At 48.6% G+C, this 24,555-nt stretch overlaps 2 protein-coding genes across 2 annotated transcripts in view; one reads left to right on the top strand and one right to left on the bottom strand.

Annotated features, from left to right (window-relative positions):
- CCDC81 (coiled-coil domain containing 81) overlaps nucleotides 1-3,842 on the top strand; it is a 28,548-nt gene extending 24,706 nt beyond the window's left edge. The window contains exons 14-15 of the mRNA XM_077341400.1: nucleotides 2,008-2,133; nucleotides 3,485-3,842. Coding sequence (XP_077197515.1) covers nucleotides 2,008-2,133; nucleotides 3,485-3,626 — 268 coding nt within the window. The 3' untranslated portion in view covers nucleotides 3,627-3,842. The remainder of the gene's footprint in view (nucleotides 1-2,007; nucleotides 2,134-3,484) is intronic.
- A 3,357-nt stretch (nucleotides 3,843-7,199) lies between these two features.
- ME3 (malic enzyme 3) overlaps nucleotides 7,200-24,555 on the bottom strand; it is a 103,621-nt gene continuing 86,265 nt past the window's right edge. The window contains exons 8-15 of the mRNA XM_077341404.1: nucleotides 21,992-22,101; nucleotides 16,989-17,086; nucleotides 16,021-16,134; nucleotides 15,155-15,260; nucleotides 14,237-14,379; nucleotides 13,489-13,662; nucleotides 12,497-12,595; nucleotides 7,200-11,092 (exon numbers count right to left, since the gene is read on the bottom strand). Of these exons, the coding sequence (XP_077197519.1) occupies nucleotides 10,931-11,092; nucleotides 12,497-12,595; nucleotides 13,489-13,662; nucleotides 14,237-14,379; nucleotides 15,155-15,260; nucleotides 16,021-16,134; nucleotides 16,989-17,086; nucleotides 21,992-22,101 (1,006 nt within the window). The 3' untranslated portion in view covers nucleotides 7,200-10,930. The remainder of the gene's footprint in view (nucleotides 11,093-12,496; nucleotides 12,596-13,488; nucleotides 13,663-14,236; nucleotides 14,380-15,154; nucleotides 15,261-16,020; nucleotides 16,135-16,988; nucleotides 17,087-21,991; nucleotides 22,102-24,555) is intronic.

Genomic DNA, 24,555 nt, shown 5'->3' on the forward strand with positions numbered 1-24,555 from the left:
AACCCTGTTCTGCACGATCGTGCAACTTCTGGGGTTGCTCGAAGCCTGAAGAATGTTTCAGGGGTTTCTCAGGGGTAAAAAAGTTGAGAAAGGCTGAACTAGCATCTGAAAGGTATACATATACCTGCCCCCCAGGTATATAGAGCCTCCTTGGGCTTTTGGGGTCAGGAAGATGGCCGGAGGAAGGGAAAGCTAAAGCCTCTTCACCCCACATGATGATCCTGATCCGAATTACGGTCCTGTGCGCATGGAAAGCTATTTTACAGTGGAGTGACATGTGCCCAAGTCAAGTGATGGGAGATTCGGTCATGTCAAAAATTGTAAGAATTTGGCCATGGAGGGTGGCCAAACTGTGACTCTCCAGATGTCCATAGACTACGATTGCCATGAACCTCTGCCAGCCTGTCAATTGTAGTCCATGGACATCTGGAGAGTCCCAGTGTGGCCATAAACCCCCTTGCTGGACTAGCATTCTGAGTGCTTGCGTTCACACTTCCTACCTCCAACCTGCATGTACAACGTCATTTTTTAGGAGCTATAGAAAGGCAGACGGCCAGCGGTTCTGGAGTGGGAATGTAGAGCTGGGTTCCGTTTCTTTGTATCCATTCCTCCCCCACCAACATGGCAAATGGGTGGTCTTCAAGAAAAGGCTTGCAGGCACGTGACCGTAGCTGCTGTGAGCATGGTGTATTGGGTGAGGGCAATGGGTAGGATGAGATGGGTAGGGAAGTCTTGCTTGGTATTGGAATTGAAAGGTTGTCCCGTTCACATTTACTGTGGATATGTGTGTGGCATTAAAGTAGAAGCTCAGAGGAATTTTCGGCATTCCGCAGGGCCTGCAAAACGGGGCTCTTCCGCCAGGTCTGTGGTTGAGGCTGGGGATGGCGAGGTCAGTCAAGCCCCCCCCCCCCGTCCCCCGGGCATGAGCAGTACATCGTTGACCTCCTTCCTCACTCCTCTAGTAGTGGGGGTGGGGTGGGGGGGTATCCTGCCAATTGGGGGATTTTTATGTCTTTTAATGGGGTTTTTATAAGACTCTGTAACCCACCGCGAACTGGCTTCGGAAGTGGCGGGGAATAAATTGAATAATAATAATAAATAATAATAACAATAATAATTGTTATTATTGTTATTGTTATTATTATGTAAGCTCTCACCTATCTTAATTGCACACATGCAAATAAATGTGGGTCAGAGTTACCAGGTCTCCCCCCCCTCCCCCGGCTACTGGCACGAGAAGATTCCTTCCTTCCTTCCTTCCTTCCTTCCTTCCTTCCTTCCTTCCTTCCTTCCTTCCTTCCTTCCTTCCTTCCTTCCTTCCTTCCTTCCTTCCTTCCTTCATCACCCCTCCCTGCAAGTGGGCTCAGGGCGGTTTATAGTAATAAAATACGGTAATAAAAACACAGTTCAAAAACCAGTTCCCCTACCCCACCCCATCTGCCTAAACACCCTCCACCGGCTACTCAGGCTGGTTATTTATTTGTTTTATTTTATTTTTGTATTTATATACCGCTGCATTCCATCCAGACTTGCAGCGGTTCACAGTAAAACGATAAAGATCAGTATGACCCCATTAAAATTGACACGAACACTAAGTCTTAAAAGATGGCGATGCAGAGTCCTGTGACCCCCCACCCTCTCCCTCTGGCCAACTATAGAGGGCCAGAGCTCTTCCTCATTGGGAGGGTCCAGATGTACCAATGTGGAGGGATCCACTGGTGGTAATTCCGGGACCTCACCCTGGCCTCAACCATACGCCTGGTGGAAGCTCCATCTTACAGGCCCTGCGGAACACTGACAATTCGGACAGGGCCCGTAGCTCTTCAGGGAGAAAGGTCCAGCCCCGGATGCCTTTGGCAGATGCCCCCCCCCTCCCCTTCTCTCTATTTCTTGAGTGCTCTTTCTGTCTTTGCTTGTTTAATAGTGTGCCAGGGAGGAACTTACTTGTGCAAACTGAGCCAGGCCAGTCTCTGAAGTTCTCTCCCTCTCTACCAAATCTTTTTTGAGGTGGATTGCTGAGAAGGGCGCCCGACTGGAGAAGATCTTCCAAATGAATCTGGCTGTGAAGGACGACTGGCGGAAGAGTGCGGGCCTGAAGAGGCAACGGGATTACGAAGAGAAACTCTTTCAGCGGTAAAGAACGGCCAAGAGGCCCTTTTTGTTCCTTGAGCTCTGCTGTTTGCCTCCGCATGCCAGTCCCAGGGCCAGGGAGGAGACTGAAAATGGACAAATGGCTCACATTTCCAGTTCTTAATGGGCACCAGCCAATAGGGTGTGGATATAGATCAGTAGGAGCCTCTTGTGGCACAGAGTGGTAAAGCAGCAGACATGCAGCCTGAAAGCTCTGCCCATGAGGCTGGGAGTTTGATCCCAGCAGCCAGCTCAAGGTCGACTCAGCCTTCCATCCTTCCGAGGTCGGTAAAATGAGTACCCAGCTTGCTGGGGGGTAAACGGTAATGACTGGGGAAGGCACTGGCAAACCACCCTGTATTGAGTCTGCCATGAAAACACTAGAGGACGTCACCCCAAGGGTCAGACATGACCCGGTGCTTGCACAGGGGATACCTTTACCTTTATAGATCAGTGGTTCTCAACCTTCCTAATTCCGCGACCCTTTAATACAGTTCCTCATGTTGGGGTGACCCCCAACCATAAAATTATGCAAGGGTTCTTTCACAGGAATTAAACCGGAACTGACCAATGGCATGAAGATCCATTGTTCATGACTGTATATAAATTGTTTTTTTTTCCTCTGGGGTTTCTCAGCTCAGTTCTGCCTCTTGTCCCACCATGCCGATCTTGCTGTTTTCCGCTGCTCCAGACAGATGAACGCTCAATCTCGATCTACCCTGCAAGGCTGTTGTGTGAATGGCGCCCCCCCCCCCCCCCGGCCAAGGAGTCCCGACCCCCAGGTTGAGAACCACTGCTCTAGAAGAACCAATCAAACTGCATTAGGACTGTTAGTTTGCTTTCAGTGATCAGGTCTTACCAATTTAAATGTTCCCCCTGCTCCACGTAATTGTCACCATGTAGTAGTTTTTTCTGTACTCTGCTTTTTACTACCTGAAGGAGTTTCAGGGTGGCTTACAATTGCCTACCCTTCCTTTCCCCACAACCCTGTAGGCTAGGAGAGGCTGAGAGAACCAACTGGCCCAACTGGCATCCGCGTTTGCGCCTGCGCATGGCACAAACGCGCATGCGTAGCCCGGCCGGACATGGCGCAAACGAGATCGCCCTCCCCACCACCGCCGGCCCGCAGCCCTAGAAAAGTTGTGGACCACTGTTTTCCACGACCTCCTAGCCTGATCTTTGACTGTAGATACCGGGGATTGAACCTGGGACTTTCTGCTTCCACTAAGCCACAGCACTTTCCCATTCTCATAAGCTCCAGTCCAGTGGGTACTTCAGGGCTGGGAGGACAAATATGCTTGAGGATTTTTATTGCTTTGGTTGGTTGACGTCCCCCTTCCTTTTCAAACTGCAGGGCCGGAGACAAGCTCTTTCTGCTGGACCAGTGTGCAAAGTACCGGCGTTGCTACCAATGCAAGCGGGCCCTGAACAACTGCGGGGATGGCAACGAATGGACAGACAGTAAATATATCCCCGGCTCCCGGCTGATGGTTTGAAGAAACTTCGCCTTCCCCTGCTGCTTCCCACGCCTCCTTTGGTCTTGGGGAAAACGCCGGCCACGGCTTACGGTTTGACCCTCGCCACGCCCCGTAGCGATTTCTGCCACTTTCCAGCCTGAGATTTTTGCCCTTCTAGGTTTGGTAGGTTTTTACGGAGAATTATGTTGAATTAAAAAGAATGTGGAAGTTTTCTGAGAGCAGCTTTCTTGCTTCACTGCTAAATACAGGCTTTAAATGTGGTCCCCAACAGTGGTCCCCAAACTTTTTATCACCGGGGACCACTCAACGCCTTTTACTGAGGCCCGGTGGGGGGGTAGTTTACTCCTCTACTCTCCACCACTGCCCTAGCACTCTCTGATCGCTATGGTAATGTTTAAACATCCCTTCAAAATAAGATACAGACACGCCACAACAATGAAGTGTGTTGTAAAGGGCTGGGGGGGATGAAGTAAAGGGCCGGGGGGGGGGGGGAGAAGGCGTCCTTCGGGGCCCACCTCCAATTAGTCAAAGGACCACATGTGGTCCGCGGCCCACAGGTTGGGGATCGCTATTTTAAAAGGTGTTGGGCTTTCAGCGGGAGTGGTTTAAGGATTAAGGATATGGTCGTATCACCCAATAAATGTTTAATATTTTTAATATATATATATATTTTAAAAAATCAGTCAATTCCCACACGTTCGGGAAACCCTTCCAGGTCCGTCAGGAAACCCCAGGGTTTCACGAAACCTTGCTTGAGAAAGCCTGCTATGATCAGATTGCTTAAAGTCAGTCTCTCAGCTCCTCCTGGAGGGTGGTAGAGAAGTTGAGCCGCATGGGGCCGGATTGAAAAGGCATCACCATATATCAGGAGTGGGCCAAAAAAAGCCAGAGTTCTCTCTGCTCCATGACCGCCAGGTCTGGAAACCAGCCCGACCGACAGCTGGCCAGTGGGAGTTGTTGAACGGGCTTGGAAACAACAGTGTAAAAAACAACAACACACACAGCGAGAACCTGTGTGCCTTTTAATGGAGGCAGGGGATGGGGAACAGAGGAATTCCAGACTCGGCCAATAAAGCCGGCAGAGAGAAATGGGGTAATTAGGCCCAAAGCCAGCGGCTCATGCCAACTGGCTGCAGAATGATATTAGCAGCCCCTTTGTGAAGGCACCTAATACCGTAAAGAGCCTGAAGACTGCAGCGGAGGGTTACTCATTTCGTTTCTTAAAATCCAAGGGGCTCAGGGCAGCAAACACCCTACTTTCAGGATCACAAGGACCCTGCGAGGTAGGTTAGGGTGAGAGAATGGCTGCCCCATGGTCACCCTAATTTGGTTTTAAGGTGGGGGGTGGGGGAGAGACTGCACTGTCTATAGCAGTCAAACGGTGGCCCTCCAGATGTCCATGGACTACAATTCCCATGAGCCCCTGCCAGCATTTGCTGGCAGGGGCTCATGGGAATTGTATTCCATGGAGGGCCACAGTTTGACTACCCCTGGTCTACAGAGCAGGGGTTCCCAGCATGGCTCGCATAGGTGTCGTTTTGCCCACTAGCAGCTTTTCTGGTACCCACTAAGCGTTGTTACAAAAGTGGGCAGGGCCAGCTGGGACTCTTATCCAGCAAACCTTCCGATTGGCCACTGGAGAATTGATTGGCTGTGTGGATCTTTAGAACAGTGGATTCATCTGCCTTCAAAGCAGAACGGTCTTCACCGTGTGGCTGAAGGTAAGCTGGCTGCAGGAGAAATTTCTTTAAAATATGTTCATTTAAAAGGCATCCTGTTAAAACAGAGCTGCAACCTGAAACGTTGAAGATTTACTGTTAGAGTTACATCTAAATTCACTTCCTTTCTGTTTTATGTCTATCTTCTATCTGTATTTTCGATTTATTTCCTGCCACTTCCAAGGCTGGCTTGTGGTGGGTTACAAGTGTCCTAAAAACCCCATTAAAACCCTCATTAAAAGCCATAAGAACCACAAACATGGCGGAAAAATCCCCACCCAACCCCCACCAACTAGAGGGGCCCATAATAGGGCTCAAGCAGCGAATAGTTGGTGTCTATCACTTCTCACCCAATGGACTAAAGAAGCAAAAAATTTTTTTAAAATGTTGTCTGCTGGGGTTCTCTTTGGATCCCATGAAGTAAAATGATAACTAGGTCATTGGAATATACACCTGAATGAGTTTGCAAAGACGGTGAAATATAACACCTCCTGAGATTAGTATACACATTTTCTCACATTTTCTCACATTTGTGCTTCTCTCTGCCTCTTGGGGCGGCCATTTTGCAGCTGGCTCCACCATTTTGTGTAGCCATTTTGTGTTTGGGCCCACTGCCCTGTGTTGGAATTCCAAAGGTATAAAAAGTTGGGGGACCCCTACCTTAGAGTGAAAGACTGGGGGAAAGGAAGGGAATTCCCTTCCTGGAAGTGAGCTTGTATTACCCTAAATTCAATGAAGGGCAGAGTGGGAACTACAGATGATTCATGCAGGAATGAACAATCTATGATCCAGCATGAGGCCTACTTGAAGTCCTTGTTGCCATGGGCGACGCAGTTCATACTTTCTGCTGCCATTTTGAAGACCGCACAACTTGAGTTCTGGATGGGTGGAGGCACAATGGACGTTCCTTTTTCCTAGGGCTTACAGTAGCCATTGCTTGAAGCAGAGCCAGGAGCTGCAATCTAGTTATGGCGGTCGCCCGTGGAAAAACAGGGATGATGATACAGTTCAAGGCAGTGTTCAGACTGAATTTATGTGCATTTGTGGAGTTTGCTGTTGGGTAGGTAAGAAGGGCGTGAGAGCCGGTGGGAAGATGGCTGACATGACTAGGATGACTGAGTGGGGACGTGAAAGGCCGTGCGGTGTAGGAATCACAGTGAGAGATCTGGGTTCAAATCCTTGCTCTGTCAATAAAGCTTGAGTGGGTAACCATGGGCCAACTAGTTGCAACTCTGACTGAAGAAGAGTTGGTTCGTATATGCCACTTTTCTCTACCAGGGAATCTCAAAGCGGCTTCAGTCACCTTCCATACCTATCACACAGGGCTCGGGTGGTCACTGTATGCCTTCTGGGGATCACAAAGTTAAACTGAACATGGCCAAATGGTGTTATAAGAGTTGGTTCTTAGATGCCGCTTTTCTCTACCAGGAATCTCAAAGCGGCTTACAGTTGCTTCCCCTTTCCTCTCCCCACAACAGACACCCTGTGAGGGAGGGGAGGCTGAGAGAGCCCTGATATTACTGAAGAAGAAGAAGAGTTGGTTCTTATATGCCGCTTTTCCCTACCCGAAGGAGGCTCAAAGCGGCTTACAGTCACCTTCCCGTTCCTCTCCTGACAACAGACACCCTGTGAGGTGGGTGAGGCTTAGAGAGAACCTGATATCACTGCTCGGTCAGAACAGTTTTATCAATGCTGTGACGAGCCCAAGGTCACCCAGCTGGCTGCATGTTGGGGAGTGCAGAATCAAACCCAGCTCGCCAGATTAGAAGTCCTCACTCCTAACCACTACACCAATCTGGCTCTCTTTGATTTCCCATTAGGACACTTTGATTTCCCATTAGGGAGGAAAGTAGGATACAAATATCTTAATAAATAACTTCATTTTTGTCACCAGAGTTTTAATAGACTTTTTTATGCGCGCGCTCACACACACACACGCGCAGGCCTAGAAACACATACTAAGTACACAGGGCTGTTATGTCAAAAACCCATGGGAATTCATCATCGTACACAGTTGTGTGCTTTCCCCCAGTCTATAAGGAAACAGGCAACACATTCATTGTAGTCGGAGTAAAACATTGATACGGTCTCCTAAGCACTTTAATGCCACATAACATTCATTCGGTCGCTAAGCGAAAATGCAGAATGATTTATCACTATGGCCACTTCTTGGATCACAAGGCTCTGGGTGGCAGCCAGAAAGGGTGTTAAATAGAAATCTCTCTGGCTTCTGCTCTTAATGGCCAGGTTCCCTTGCGGTTGCCACGGATCCTGCTATAAGGCTGCCTTGTGCCAGAATATATGCTTGGAATATATGCAAAGAAAACTAGGAAAGGGCATGGCAAAACTAGATGAAGAAGAAGAGTTGGTTCTTATATGCCGCTTTTCTCTACCAAAAGGAGTCTCAAAGCGGCTTAAAGTTGCCTTCCCTTTCCTCTCCCCTCAACAGACACCCTGTGAGGGGGGTGAGGCTGAGAGAGCTCTGATATTACTGAAGGAGAAGAAGAGTTGGTTCTTATATGCCGCTTTTCCCTACTCAAAGTAGTCTGAAAGTGGCTTACAGTCGCCTTCCCTTTCCTCTCCCCACAACAGACACCCTGTGGGGTGGGTGAGGCTGAGAGAGCCCTGATATTACTGAAGAAGAGTTGGTTCTTATATGCCGCTTTTCTCTACCAAAAGGAGTCTCAAAGCGGCTTGAAGTTGCCTTCCCTTTCCTCTCCCCTCAACAGACACCCTGTGAGGGAGGGGAGGCTGAGAGAGCCCTGATATTACTGAAGAAGAAGAAGAAGAGTTGGTTCTTATATGCTGCTTTTCCCTACTCAAAGTAGTCTGAAAGTGGCTTACAGTCGCCTTCCCTTTCCTCTCCCCACAACAGATACCCTGTGGGGTGGGTGAGGCTGAGAGAGCCCTGATATTACTGAAGAAAAGTTGGTTCTTATATGCCCCTTTTCTCTACCAAAAGGAGTCTCAAAGCGGCTTAAAGTTGCCTTCCCTTTCCTCTCCCCACAACAGACACCCTGTGAGGGAGGGGAGGCTGAGAGAGCCCTGATATTACTGAAGAAGAAGAAGAAGAGTTGGTTCTTATATGCCGCTTTTTCCTAGCTGAAGGAGTCTCAAAGTATATTGACGATTGCATTGTGGCCTAGATATTAAAACTGATTTTCTGCACATCCACACCGAAGGATGCTTGGCAGGGGTGGTGATGGAAGAAAGCCCCTGCTTGAAGTTAGAAGGCAAAAAGTGTTATTGCTCCTGGGTATAAAATTACCGATTTTCTGAGGTATCAAGAGATATAATTGCTAACTACTGCTGATGTCCTCAGCACCTCAAGACATTTATTCTAGCGAGACAAAATTTAGTGAGGCATAACGAATGGCCATCACTCCCCCCCCCGCTTTGTTGTTTAAAACAGGGGTTACCAACCCCCGGGCCACGGCCTGGAAGGCCTCGGTGCCGGGCCGCCAGCAACCGTACCTGCCTCTCCCCCCCCTCCCCTGTTGCAAGAAGCTCGGCAGGTCTGGCGAGCTTCTTGATGTGAGAATGGGGGGAAGAGGCAGGCGCGGCCTCCAGCATGCCAGCGGACGCTAATGCGCACGCGTGGAGTTGCCGCGCATGCGTGTTTAGCGCCCCCTGCTGGCGAAAACGCACATGCACAGCTATTCTGTGGATGCGTGTTAGCGCCACCTGCTGGCGAAAACATGCATGTGTGCGGCCGGGCTGGCAGCTTTCCCTCAACCCCAGAGTCGGTCCTCAACCGGAAAAAGGTTGGGGGACCGCTAGTTTAAAAGTCTGCTTTCAAGTGCATGTGGAGGCAAGCAAAAGCCCTCTCGTTTTGTAAGCCTGCGGTTCGAAACTTTGAAATGTCATTGCCTTTATGACTTCCACAGCAGCAGAACTGCTGCGCTCGGAGGACGGGTGCCAAGGGGAGAACCGTGCACGTAAGAAAGGACGCTGTGAGCGTAATTTCCTGAACTGCACATCCAGAGGCCAAAAACAGTGTTGAATGGGCAGGGGTTAATATCCACATAATCTGCTCCACTCCTTGCATACGTTATAAGGATAGGAAATTGAAATGTCTGGCCTAGCTAGTTGTTAAAACTCATGATCAATCTTAACAGACTGCTGAAAACTTGCTTGCTGGCAGAATCAGAGTAACGACTGCCGTGATATTTTCTCTATCGAGAAATTATCTCAAAATATTCAGCCAGCAGTGACCGCACACATGAGGCTACATGGCTATAAAGCGAGGTATTGGTAGAATTTGCTTTGAGTGGAATCTCATCGTCTGTTGCTTTGCAATAGACTTTGAATGCATATGTGGGCTAGTGCATTAGCACAGTTTGATTGAATCAGCCGGGGTTTGGCCTAGGGGGAGGCCCTTACAGTTTGTGTTCTGAGGATGTGTATACCATTTCTCTGATCAGATCCAGGCATCAGAGAAAGTGTGATGCTCTGGGAGCTAGTGCGATACAGTGGCTAGTCTTTAAGACTAGAATTGCCAATCCCCATTCTGCCACAGAAACAGGAACTTAGAAGTGAGGAAAATGAGAGAGGAAAAAGCCTCAGAGTGTAGTCACAGGAAGACAAGAGGACTGCCCCAGATGACCAGCCGAATGTTGATGTTCCAGTGGGAACGTAATTTATTTCTAGAAGGCCCCACTTCAGAACTTTAATAATATATAGTACATATTTACTTCCCCACTGCATTGCTTCACATTTTAAAATCCTAGATCACGGATTCCCAACTAGGTGTTTGTGGACCCCTTGGAGGGTCTTTGGAAGCACCATAGAGAGTCTGAGACCTTTCTCCTGCTGCCTAAATGGACTTGGCCACAAGCTAGGGAACTGGTGGGCTTGATGGACAGACCATGGGTGTAAAAACCAAAGTCAGTTGTGGCATGGTATGGGAGGCCCAGACTGTCTTCTCAGCTCTTACCCGTCTTTCCAGCCTACCTGTGGCAAAACTACAGTAAAGGTGGCAGGGAGTGAAAGAAGGACGAAGGGTATGGATGGTTATTCCAGTCCCAGGGGTGTGGCAGGGAGGCTGACCTCCCTTCCAGGGGTCCTTGAAGCCTGAAAATTTATTTCAAGGGCTCCCCCATGATCAAAAGTTTGAAAGAGTCTGTCCTAGAGTATGGTAACCCATGGCTGAGTGTCTCATGTATTGTTACACAGCCAATGGGATCATGAAGATTCCCCGTTCCAGGTATTCCTGGGGACTTCTGGGGGTTCGGCAACCTGTGGTCCCTTTGAAGAGGGAGACAGGCGGATGGAAGGGTATGGGAAAAGTTCTTTGGGTGGTTTCCTTCGTGCAGAATGCTTGCCAGGAGTGCTTAAACTGAAAACGAGATTCCCTTCCCTACAGGCCTGTCCTTCCATTCCCTTAGGACGCAAATGGCCCTGCTGATTTTGTGCGGTTTTCCGGCTCAGATTGATAAAAAGGCAGCTACACAAAAGGAAGGTGGGTTCCTGCTCACCCCTCTTCCGCTTATGTCGATGATCTCGAAGATTCGCTTATATCCACTTTGGTAAAAACAGGAGTATTGGAAGGGTCAGAGTTTCTTTAAGACAAAGGGGTGGGGTGGGGGAGGGGAGGAAATAAGGTCAGATGCTTTGAGTCTGCATGGCTTCTTGGGGCCAGCTGTAATGGTCGATGGCAAAGGAGTCGTAGTTGGGGCTGTAGATGAGAGATCTAACAAAGCCTTCTTTGTCTTCCGGCTCTGGGTACCAGGAGGCCAAGTTCTGTTTGTAGGCAAAGTCAACAATCTAAAACAACAACAAGAAGAAGAGTTGGATGTTATATCTTCACTATGACCGTTTATGCACTGAAGGTTTCATGCCAGGTTGCAGGCTGGAGTTTTAGTCATAGCAGGTTGCCCCACCTCTTCCTGAACCCACATGGGGGAACACTTGGCCTGGGGCACCTCATCCGCCTCCAATTTGTGCTCCTGCATGGGAGCTGGGGCACTGAAGTTCCCAGTGCATAAACGGTCTATCTGAAGGAGTCTCAAAGAGGCTTAACATCGCTTTCCCTTCCTCTCCCCAGAACAGGCACCCCGTGAGGGAGGTGAGGCTGAGAGAGCTCTGAGAGAAGAGCTGGTTCCTCTCTCCACAACAGGTACCCTACGGGGGCTGAGAGAGCTCTGACAGGACTGCTTTGTGAGAACAGCTCTATCAGGGCTGTGACAAGCCCCAGATCTCCCAGCTGGCTGCATGTGGAGGAGCAGGGAATCAAACCCTTCTCTCCAGCTTAGAGGTTGCCACTCTTAACCACTGCACCACGCTCTCTCTCAAGAAGGAGAAAAGGAGAAAACAGTTACATCACAGGCTTGGACATGCAATTCAACAGAGCTTGGAGCATGAATCTGCTCAGTTTTGAATGTCTGGGCTAACTAGTTATTACAGCCATAGCTCAGTGGGTGGCTGGAAATTGTTTTTAAAGGGCCCAATTTCTATTTTCTGGTGGTACAACTGTGTGCTGAGAGGGATCACTCAAGAGGGGTGTCTTCATGCTCATCCCTGAAGGCTTTCGGCTGGGCTTTGAGCTATAGGTCGAGCCCCTCCTGCTTCCACAATTCTGCCCCCTGAGAGACAGACTGCGCCCTTTAATGGCAGGTCACTCGTCTTGGTACTTAAGTGTCATTTTTCGGAGGGAAAATGATAACTAGTGGATGTTCAAAACTCAGTGTTTAAGAGTTGGTTTTTATACCCCACTTTTCACTACCCAAAGGAGTCGTCTTCTTCTCACTACAACACCCTATAAGGTAGGTGAGGCTGAGAGAGCTCTGAGAGAAGCTGCTCTGGGAGGACAGCTCTAACAGGACTGTGACTAGCCCAAGGTCACCCAGCTGGCTGCACGTGGAGGAGGAACGGGGAGTCAAACCCGGCTTTCCAGCTTAGAGGCTGCCGCTCTTAATCAATAGACATAGGCAAAGCTTTTTCTCATCCATATATTCCATTCTGCCCACCTTGAAGGAAGGATGGGATATAAACGGCTCTGTGAGAACAGCTCCCAGAGGACTGTGACTAGCCCAAGGTGACCCAGCTGGCTGCATGTGGAGGAGCGGAGAATCAATCCCAGCTCTCCAGATAAGAAAACGCCACTCTTAAATGCTACACCACGCATATATCAATGCCGGCTACCAAGACAAAACGGCCGCAATTTCTTACTTTAACGGCGATTTTGAAGGAGACATCTTGGATGGCACTCAGAGGGGGATACAGTCTTCCTTCGGCAAGGTTCTCTTCTGTGACATCTTCCGCAATTGACTAGAGGGGTGGGGCGGGGGGAGAAAGGGTCCTCAATCAATAGTCTCAAAATTTTCATTATGATATCTCAAGAAAGGCCTTCCAAGTTCAAGTTCTTTGGCTCTGCCACTGCTTAAACCATTTCACTTCCACTGTTGGCCAATGTTTTCACAGAGGTATCCCCAGCCGCATCTTGATTCCGTCTTCATGGACAATCAGGTTCTTAACCGAGAGCTACTGCCCGACTGTGCATGTATCTATCAGAACGTTTTTCCTTGGCCTAAAACGTTTTCAGTTAAAACCCAAAATAAAATGGCCAGCCCCAAATCTCCCCCCCTCCTTCCCCCATTAAAAGATGTCTGCCGTTCAAACTGCCTCCAAAACTTTGGCTAACAGGAAGCCTTCCAGCGCCTCCTGAAGACCTCCAAAGAGGGGTTCCGCTCACCACTTCAGAGAGCCCCTTCCACAAACTTTAGGATGCTTTAGGATGCTTTGGGCTGATCCTGCGTTGAGCAGGGGTTGGACTAGATGGCCTGTATGGCCCCTTCCAACTCTATGATTCTATGATTCTATGGCCTGTGTGGCCCCTTCCAACTCTATGATTCTGTAATTCTATGGCCTGTATGGCCCCTTCCAACTCTAGGGTTCTATGATTCTAAGGAGGAGGAGGAGGAGGAGGAGGAGGAGGAGGAGGAGGAGAAGGAGGAGGAGGAGGAGGAGGAGGAGGAGGAGGAGAAGGAGAAGGAGAAGGAGAAGGAGGAGGAGGAGGAGGAGGAGGAGGAGGAGGAGGAGGAGGAGGAGGAGGAGGAGGAGGAGGAGAAGGAGAAGGAGAAGGAGAAGGAGAAGGAGAAGGAGAAGAGTTGGTTCTTATATGCCGCTTTTCTATGATTCTATGAAACTGCAAAATCCCGAACCTGTGCGGTGAGGAGAAAGATGTCGTCAGAGATGTGCCGGAGCCCGCAGGCGATGACTCCTAGGGCGACGCCGGGGAACACGTAGGCGTTGTTTCCTTGCCCCGGGAAGAAGGTCTGTCCACTCGGCAGGGTCACAGTTGGGAATGGGCTGCCGCTTGCAAATATCCCTCGGCCCTGTCAACAAAGCAAGGGAGGGTTTGGTTGGCAGAGGATCAGACACGATCTCCACTGCACACTCAAATGAATTTGGAGGGCGGGGAGGTGGACAGGAGTGAGTGAGTGTTGGGATATGCAAAATCTGCAGGTGGTGAGTGGGTGGGCAGAAGGGATTGTGTCTGAGTTTAGCTCTTATAGCTTTTTCTAGCTTGCCCAGGGACATTCTTATCGCCACTTTAGGGTCAGAAGGCCAATTTCCTCCAGACCGGAGTGGCCAGGGATTCTGGGCTTCTTTTTTTTTGGGGGGGGGGAGCATCATCTGGGCAAAGAATTGTGGTCACTGTGCATGGGCAGGTAGTTCTGAGTTTCTTGCATTCTGCAGGGGGTTGTACTAGATTATCTATGATCCTGTGATTCTGCCAGGACCAGGTATACTGATGACCAAGGAGATATCACTGAGCCAGCAAATGGGGACCAAGCGATGAGAAATGGAGGGATGTGCACCTGAGTGCAAAACAATTTCCAGGTGCCAGGAGAACATAGGGGAGCCATGCTTTGGGAACCAGGAACAAGGAACCAAGCCTCCTCTTACCTCTGTCAAGCGGTAGCACTGTTCTGCCGTGCACTCTGATTTGCTCGTGGGGTTACTCAGGGCGAACACGATGGGCCTTTCATTGAATGTTGCCATGTCCTTCAAAATCTGGTCCGTGAATGCTCCTGCGATGGCAGCGACCCCTGTCCCAGTTCAAAGCAGGGAGAACAGTCAGACACCATCTCCTGCAAGAGTACAGCTGCTACAATTGCCTCTGGCAACCAGACCTGGGCTGATTCTACACTTACTTTGTTTTTTCTATTGTGGATCCTACTGAATTCAGATTGATTTGAACTCTGGTCTTCCTCTATCCTCCTCCCCCAATTGAAACTGAAACTGTTCTGCACTTGATCGGGGAAGCTCAGAGCAGGGAGGGGAGCCAAGCACAGCAGGAGTCTCTTTTCTTGAACGGGGGTGGTGGCGGGGAGAGGATTGGAGACAGCAGAGGAGGGGGAAATAAATCCAAGAGGCAAGTCTCTGATGAGAGAAGTTGAGGCTTCTGGAGCGCAGTCACTTTAAGGGAAGCCTTGCAACCAGGAAGTCTTTGACCTGACACCCTGGCCAATCAGGGAAGACTGCTTTGCTATGAGGCACGGAGCAGTATGTTTATTTGCGAAAAGGAGAAATCTACACACTTACTGATGGCAATTGTTTAAATATCGAGGCTTATATCCACTTCTGGATATCGTGGGGGAAAGGTAGGATTACTGTGGATCAATTATGCATGTTGCAAAGAGAAAATGTAACGCACCCAATATCAAAACGGAAATTGAATTCAGTGTTGAGGGGAGGGATTTGAGGTGGGAGTGGATAAAAAGCCCCATGCAGACTACACCCTACTTAATCAGCCTCACAAGGCTTCCCAAAGCATCTCTGAGGATCCCAGGATGAAAGTGAAAGGGATACGAGGACGCTTACCGATCAGAGCTGTCGGCTTGACTTTCTGCACGACTTCCGCAAGGGTCTTCACGTTAGGGTGGTCATGGGCGAACATCTCCTTCTCATGGTTCAGGTGACTCCTGCCCTGCGAGAAACACAAAGTGCGTCCAGGTAAGGATGGAAGGAACCACTTCGCCTGCCAAATTCCATTTCCTCTCTTGGTGCCAAACGCCCTGGCCACACCACCCATTGACCCACTTAGACCCATTCCGCACACATTAGTTAATCTGCTTTAAATGCACTTTAGAAGCAGATTCTCCTGTTTCACTCAGGAAAACCCAGCTGCAAAAATAAACTGAAAGTGCATTATCCTACACATGCGGAATGAGCCTTAGGCTCCTTCCACACATGTTTACACAATCCGTAAGTACAATAAATCCCATTAAAAAAAGCATTAAAACATAATTAAAACACAATACACAATATCAAGATGGAAGATCATAAATATATAACCCATTCCCCTCCCCCTTTGTTCAGCATGGGTCTATCACTCTCTATCTGTGAGCAAGGAACTCAGTTGGCTTCAGCTAGAGATCCCCAGCTGACCATGCCAGGAACTGCTCTGGCCTCAACCATACACCTGTTGGAAGAGCTCCATCTTGCAGGCCCTGCGGAAAACTGACAACTCCGGCAGGGCCTGTAGATCTTCTGGAAGTTCATTCCACCAGGTTGGGGTCAGGGCTGAAAAAGCCCTGGCCCTGATCGAGGCCAGGTGTATATCCCGGGGGCCCGGGACAACCAGTAAATTCATATCCACAAAGCGAAGGGACTTGCAGGGGGCATAAGCAGATATGCCAGAGTTTCTATAGTTCAAGCGCTGGATGATATCCAGCGTGCAGAAATACCTTGACGATGAGTCCCTTGGAGTCCACCATCCAGATTTTCCTTATAGCTTCTTCCCTTGGGATGCCTTCCTTCTCCAGGGCCATTACGATCAAGTGGGCGATGCCAAGAGCGGCCTGAAAATGCAACCAGAGAATCGCTCATTCAACTGGGAGAAGGAAAGGACCCAGGACACACAAGCTCTTCTAGCATTCCTAAGAGGGAAGCTTTTATTAAAAAGAAGACGATGCTTTTCGCACTGCAAGTTCCAGGTGTAATTTCTGGTGGTGTAATCTAATTAATAATATTAATATCAATACTAATACGGATAACATTAACGTAATTATTATTAATCATAATAATGATAATAGGCAATCGTTGCTACCAACTTATAGGGACACACAAGGGGGGGTTTCAAGGCAAAAAAGGAGCAGGGAAGATGACGACAAAGAGAAGAGTTGGTTTTCTTATACCCCGCTTTTTACTCCCCAAAGGAGTCCCTTTCTCTTCCTCTCAACAGACACCCTGTGAGGCAGGCGGGCCTGGGAGAGCTCAGATAGAACTGCTCAGCAAGGACAGCTCTAACTGTGATAAGACAAAGGTCACCGATCTGGCTTCACGTGGAGGAGAAGTGGGGAATCAAGCCCGGCTTGCCAGATTAGAAGCCACCGCTCTTAAACACTACACCAAGCTAGATTTAAGTCCAGCAGAACAGTAGAGACCAAAAAAGATTTTCTGGAGAGAAGCTTCTGGGAGGCAAAGAACTTTTCGTTCTGTGAAAATCTTGTTGGCCTGTAAAATGCTAAAGGACGAGAATCCAGCTCTTTTACTGGAAACCAACACAGCTTCGTATCTTGACCTCAATGAATAACAGCACGTGCAGAGCTTATCCTGCCCTCCCAAGCTATACGAAAACTGCATTTAAGTTTCTGCTTGATGCTTGAAACATCAGAACTGGTGATCTTTGCCATCGAGGGAATACGAAGCCTACCTCTCCAGCTCCTTGGAAAACAAATTTATGGTCCGACAACTTGTTCTTTGTGATCCTCAGAGCTGCAAAGATGCCGGCAACTGCGACGGAAGCTGTTCCTGGGGGGATAAAAATGAGACGGGTTTCATGAAAAGCTGCCCTGAGGTTCTTAAAGGAAGCTTTAAGGAAAAGGCGAGGATTTGAAATCTTTCACTTCCCTAGCAAGGAGCTAGACCAGGGGTAGTCAAACTGCGGCCCTCCAGGTGTCCATGGACTACAATTCCCATGAGCCCCTGCCAGCAAACGGTTGCTGGCAGGGGCTCATGGGAATTGTAGTCCATGGACATCTGGAGGGTCGCAGTTTGACTACCCCTAAGCTAGACAAAAGTACAGAGGAATGGGTATTACGTTATAGTGCTTAACCAAACGCTCTTATACACTACCCTCAAATTGTGTCTAAACACCTGCAGATGTCACTGTATTTTTGCATAATTGGCCCTGGGCAACCGAAGGTTCCCTTCTTCCTGTGCAGACCTGCTTGATATTGCAGTGGCTGTCAAAGAACCTCGTATTCTCATCTCCCGCTTGGGTAATTCCTGGAGGTTCCAGGGTGGTTCTGTGGAGGGCAGAGTTTGGGGAGGAATTTGAACTATAATCCATAATATATCACAGGGCCTGCCCGAGGAAGCTGCTATTTTCTCCAGGGAGAGCCGATTTCCACAGGCTGAAAAATCAGCTATAATGCAAGAAGAAGTAGAAGACGGATCGTACCCAAAGGGTACTTGTTAATGGTTCAGCATCCTCTTGGAGAAGAGTGACAGCCATCTGACCGAGAGGCTGATTCTGTGAAGGCTCAAGGGGTTGGCAGGTGACAGTGGATGAGCGATAGGGGTGTGAATGTCCAGCATAGTGCAGGGGGTTGGACTAGATGACCCAGGAGGTCCCTACCAACTCTATGATTCTATGATTCTAAGAAGAAGAAGAGTTGATCCTTATATGCCACTTTTCTCTACCCGAAGGAGACTCAAAGCAGCTTACATTCACCTTCCCTTCATCTCCCCACAAAAGACACCCTGTGAGGCAGGGGGGGGGGCAAGAAGGTTTTGAGAGAATTGGGACTAGCCCAAGGTCACCCAGCAGGCTTTGTGCGGAGGAGAGGTGGGGAAATAACCCCAGACCTCCAGATCAGAGTCTACAGCTCTTAACGGCTATATGACACTGGCTCTCATTGGTCGTTTTGGTAGTATTCCCCTCCTCCCCCCCCCCCGGGGAAGCCACCTTGGTCAGTTTTAATGGAAAGCTAGGGGGCAAAGACATCAGTAAAAACACATTATATTAAATTCATTGGCCAAAACACCTGAAGACATTAACTTTTAGGGTCATTTATTTTGAGAGCAGATTTCCTATGGGTTTTTATTAACAAAAGGCACAGCTGAGGCGGAGGGGAGGGGCTGCTCTGGTGGAATAATTCTTGGCTGGAGAAAATTAATAAGCTTCTTTTTCTTGATTTCATCTGGTCCCTTGGAGCCATTACAGGAAAATGTACTAGGACCCATCTGGCCCCTGCGTGTTTCCCTCGTGGGGCAAAATGGGGCAGGGCAAACGGGAGGGGGAGGCTGAGGGAACCTGGGTGAAGGAAAGGGATAACCATCCTCCCTCAGGTTCCAAAATGAAAAGTTCTCCCAGGGCTTCTAATTCCATTTTAAACCCACCCACTCTTAAATTAAATTCATTCACGGACCTGAGGTCACGTCTAGCTTGGTCCTTAGCGAGCAACCGGCTAGAATACCTTCTGCAAGTTTTTCTTTCTATAACATATAACTAAAATGGGCTAAAAAGGTTACCCACAATCCTTGGTCCCCCCTCAAGTCAGAGCCTCCATAATCTGACTGATTCTCACCTCCCCATGGGTTCTGTTAAAGTTGGTCTATTGAAACTGTTCAATGAATTAATTATGGTCATCTGTTAAACTTATATTTATTGTCAGAACTGTTATTGATATGTTGTGTTGTGACTGTTATTTAAGGTGTGATTTTCCATGTAGACTGCCCTGGGCCGTGTGGGAGGGTGGTATAAAAATCTAAGAAAAATAAAATAAAAAATAAATAAATAAAGATATGCTTGGGAAAGAAAGAAAGACAAGAACCGAAAGCTCCGTGGAGACAGGCCTGCCTAAGAAAAAACAGGTGAAGCCAATAAATAACCCAGTCATGCCTATGTGGACACTCTGAAAACCAATCAGGCAATTCTGAAAACCATTTTTAAAAGTATCCAGGCTGCTAAATGGTTTAAAGAAAACCCAACAACTGGAGTTCCTTAAAAAAAAAACATCTTTTCAAAAACTGTTGTGCACTCCTCAACATTAAGAACACAACAGCCCTGCTGGATCAGACCAGTGGTCGATCTGGACCAGCATCCTGTCTCACACACTGGCCAACCAGTTCCTATGGAGGACCAACCACGAGGCATAGAGGCCGGGGCCTTCCCTTGAAGTTGCCTCCCAGCTCTGTGATTCAGAGGTTTCGTGCCTCAGAACGTGGAGGTTCCTTCTAGCCCACCATGGCTAATAGCCACTGAGAGACTTATTCTCCATGCATTTCTCTAATCCCCTTCTCAAGGTGTCTCTTCCTGTGGCCATCAGTACATTCTGCAGAATGTGGATTCCGCGTTCTCTTTCTGTAAAGACATCTTTCCTTTTCTCCTGCCTGAACCTACTGCCCATCCATCAGCTTCACTGAAAGCCCTTGAGTTCTAGCACAGTGGGAGAAAGAAGGAAAAGCTCAGTTTTATTTACCTATCATGCCTCCCCTTAGCAGTTTTTTTTTTTTTTAAGATTAAAAAATCCTTTAAAAAACTCTTTGGCCTTTCCTCCTAGGGAAGGTGCGTCAACCCCCTAATCATTCCGGTCAATCTCCAGCTTTGTGATATCCTTTTTGAGCTACGGTGACCGGACCTTTACACAGTGTTCGAAATGAGGCTGCACCATAGATCTTCACAGGAGCATTGTAATATTGGCCTGCTTATTTGCAGCCCCTTTCCCGATCACCCCTAACCCTTCTTCATGGCTGCAGCAAACTGAGTTGACACCTCCATGCAGCTATCCACTAGGTGGCGCTAGAGGTTAATCCTTCTTCCTCAACGCACCCCTTTTCAAGAAATTTTCCTGGTCGTAAGGACTGAAGATGTTGGGGGGGAGAACGGAGAACAGTGGATGCTGTGACTCAGCCCCCACTGCGATGTGGTTATAAGGAGCACATAGCCCTGTGAGACTGGGTGTGCCATTACTCATAATCCTTACTCCTGGTTACAAATAGGATGGGAAAGGGAAACGAGACCTTTGTCCAACGATACGGAGCCCGGAACGGCCCTCCTTCCCTTCAAATATGTTTCTAATCCTTCTTCGTCTCTGCAAATCGTTCTGCCTGTCTGCAATGACTCAAAAACAGGACCAAAAAGTAATAGGGCCTTGGCCCTAGAAGGACCTTTATTGTCAGAATTATAATGTGCTGATCTCCGAGCAAGGAACGGTCAGCAGCTGCTTTCCCCAAGCTGTTGGCTAATCGATGTTTGCTTAATCCCACAGGGTCGCTCCGAAGACATAAATAAATAAGCCATGACGCAGCCTCTGCTAAAGAGAGTTTTAAAAAAAGAAACTTGACTCTCTCTGCTTTCCACGGATTTGCAAGCTTTGACTTTAAGCATTTCTTCACTTCATTACTGAAGCAGAGCTAGGCTGGCCGATGGCGTGGCCCTAATTGTGGTGCTTTGTGATCCGCGTGTTAATTCAGAGGGACTGGAGTGCAAGTGTCTTTAAATCTGTTGGAAATAAAGGGGGAAAGGCACAACTCGCATTGATGGTGGGAAAAGCCATCAAGCGGCAGTTGACTTAGAGTGAACCCATAGGGTCTTCAAGACAAGAGGTATTCAGAGGGGCTTTCCCATTGACTGCCTGCATGTCATGACCTCCTGTATTCCTTGGTGATCTCTCCAAAGAAGAACCTGGGGCTCTCTATTCCTACTCCAGCACTCTAACCATTACACCACACTTCCTCTCAAGAAAATACTACATCCTGACTAAAGGAAATACCTTCGTGACTCCACAAGTGATTAAACGGTGGAATTTGCTCCCAGTTGGACATAGCACTGACTTTATTTCACTGACACCCCACTTTCTCCCCCAGTGGGGACCTCCTTGTATTATTCTCCCGCTTTCTGTTTTATCCTCACAAGGAAAGTTAAGGGGAGAGTAGATTACCGGCCTGCAGTCACTCAGGAAGTTTCCATGGCATACTGTAGATTCCTACAAAGGACAGATCATCAAGAGGGGTAAACAAAAATCCTAAATAAAGGCGAGTCTATGGTTGTCGTGCATCATCTGCTATCAACATCACGGTTGTGTCCAAAGAGAAATCTCATCTTATTGCTAGGTTTGCATTAAAAGTAAAGGTAAAGGTATCCCCTGTGCAAGCACCGGGTCATGTCTGACCCTTGGGGTAACGCCCTCTAGCGTTTTCATGGCAGACTCAATACGGGGTGGTTTGCCAGTGCCTTCCCCAGTCATTACCGCTTACCCCCCAGCAGCAAGCTGGGTACTCATTTTACCGACCTCAGAAGGATGGAAGGCTGAGTCAACCTTGAGCCGGCTGCTGGGATCGAACTCCCAACCTCATGAGCAGAGCTTCTCTGCCACTTACCACTCTGCGCCACAAGAGGCTCTAGGTTTGCATTATCTGGTGCCAAAATCAACTTCTCCAAATTTGTGACGTGCGTTTTGTGGGGTTAACTAAAAAACCTAGGACTGGGTTGGGCTAATGTAGCTCTTCAAATTCAAAGACGCATTGGGCCGGCTCTCTAAGAAAGGTTTAGCTAGCAGTGAGGATTCCTCTGGTGCAAGGCCCCTTCCGTGGATGCAAGGTGTCTTTCCACCCTCGCCTGTCGGAGGAAGACATCTTCTGCCAGGCAACGGCCCCTGCAAGCAGGACGGGTCCATGGGATTCAGGCCTGCCGAGTGGGCTCTCTCTTACCCTGAATGTCATCATTGAACATGCAGAATCGGTCCCGGTACTTGTTGAGAAGCCGGAAGGCGTTGGCATTGGCAAAATCTTCAAACTGGATGAGGCAATTCATCCCGTACCTGAGGACCAAAACAAACATATTTGAGAGGATGCCTTGTTATCGGTGTAAAATGACGGGCTGCTCGTCAGCTGGTCTTTTTGCCCAGGAAGAAACAGAATGCCACCTCCGCCAGGAATTCTGGCAAGTTCTGGCTCAGAACCCAGAAGGAATCAGTGAAACAGTGCTAGGGCTCAATTCTAGAGCACCCGCTTTGGAGGAAGGAAGCTCTGGAGTTTGATCTCTGCCTTCTCCTCTTGAAGGAGCGTCAGGAAGCAGGGCCTATTCCACACACAAGAGATAATGCACTTTCAATGCACTTTAGAAGCAGATTATTTTGTTCTGCACAGCTAAATCCAGCTGCCAAAGCACACTGAAAGTGCATTATCCTATGTGTGCAGAATGGGCCCAGGTGCTCAGAAAGACGTTTCACTAAGGGAGAGCTGATGTCTAACAGCATCGAAGGAGAGCTGCTGGGTTTTTATACCCTACTTTCACTATCTAAGGAGTCCCAAAGCAGCTGACTAACTCCTCTTCCTCCCTCCTTCCCACAACAGACACCCTGCGAAGTAGGTGGCGCTGAGAGAGCTCTCAGAGAACTGTGCTGCAAGAACAGATCTAAGAGAACTGTGACTAGCCTAAGGTCACCCAGCTGGCTGCACTTGGAGGAGTGGAGAATCAAACCCAGCTCTCCAAATTAGAGGTTGCTGCTCTTTAACCATTACACCACGCCGGCTCTCAATTCTGACAGTCTTGAGCTAGATGAACTTCAAGTCTTTAGATGAATTTCAAGTCTTGATTCCCAACTCTTCAACATGCAGCCAGCTGGATCTCAGGATACCAGCTGACCAGTATCCGTACTACGATCGTTTCTGGCTGGCCTTGACTACTGCCGTTTAAAAAGTGATCCAAATTCAATTTGTGTTTCTGCTCTACCCACTGTCTCCTGGAACTGTGACAAATACATTTTTAGCTCACGTACTGCGGGATCCAAACGGCTCTCTTATACAATCGCAGCTTAATTTGTAGCACAGCTTCTTCTGATGTTTTGTTTAATATCTCATTAAAAAAAAAAACAGCCCACTGGAAGCCTCTTGGGCAGATTTCTTTTGGGCATAGCATCACAGAGTTGGAAGGGACCTCCAGGGTCATCTAGTCCAACCCCCTGTTCAATGCAGGAAATTCACAATTCCCTGCCCCCCCATAGTGACCCCAATTTCATGTCCAGATGATACCTTCCCCCCCAAAAAAACCCCAGAATCCCCGGCCAGCCTGGCCTGGAGGAAATCTGCCTTCTGACCCCAAAATGACGATCAACATTTCCTTGAACATGCAAGAAAGGGCCACAAGAGCCAAGCTCAGACACAATCCCTTCTGCCCACCCACTTAGAGCCTGCCTACGTTCACATTTGTTGGTTTCCCCCCCCCCCCACCGCACACATACACACAATAACACACAATAACACCTTAACTTGGAAATAGATGGTGCTAGAAATAATAGCCATAACCCATGCTGTGTTTAGTCACAGTTGTAATTTTAAATGGTTTTAAATCGGTCTAATGTGTTATTTGTGATTTTCACTTATAGTATTGTTTGTTGTGAAGCTAAACACTGCCCTGCGCTGGCCCGGTGGGAGGGTGATGCAGAAATCAGTCCAACAAACAAACAAACATTAACTGAAACAAATAAATACCAAACCACCTTGGCGGCCAAAAGAGGTTACAGCTGACAGCAAAACAGATCACTGCTCCATTTGCCGCGGGGGCCGGCTGAAGCAGAAACGGGCTTCTGAGACCTTTGAGACTAATGAGACGTTATCCTTTATTCCAGCGCAAGCTTTTGTGGCCTCAAAGACCCCATTCATTAGAGCAGGGGTAGTCAAACTGCGGCCCTCCAGATGCCCATGGACTACAATTCCCAGGAGCCCCCTGCCAGCATTCGCTGGCAGGGGGCTCCTGGGAATTGTAGTCCATGGACATCTGGAGGGCCGCAGTTTGACTACCCCTGCATTAGAGGAATGCTACAAATCCTCACTCCAGTCGGCTGCCTGGAAGATTATTAGAGGAATGCAGTTTAGCCTGCAGAAGGCATGTAAATGACATGTCGGGGAACCTGATCACAGATCTCTGGGTTAACGTGTCCTTCGGAGCTCAGCAATTGGCTTCAGAGCTGAGTTCTCCGGTGCCAGCCTTTGTACATTCGCTGGCCGCATCAGAGGAAAGAAAAAGGAACAGCCTCCCACAATGCACGAGTCCTTTGCAAGCACTAAACGGACGAGTCAGCGGAACCGATACTCACGTCATTAGCATGCCTGGCAACCCAGCTAAGTGGGGGGGGGGGGGAAGGAGACTCAATGGCCGCAGTGTATTAAAATAAATATTATATTGCCCCGGGGACCCCGGTTTTGCAAGAAGACTTTGGCGCGGAAAATTTCTCATCCAGCCCTCCCGACGGTCGCTTGAGAAACCTGAGGCG

Source organism: Paroedura picta, chromosome 6 (genome assembly GCF_049243985.1).
Source record: "Paroedura picta isolate Pp20150507F chromosome 6, Ppicta_v3.0, whole genome shotgun sequence".
Classification (NCBI taxonomy): Eukaryota; Metazoa; Chordata; class Lepidosauria; order Squamata; family Gekkonidae; genus Paroedura; species Paroedura picta.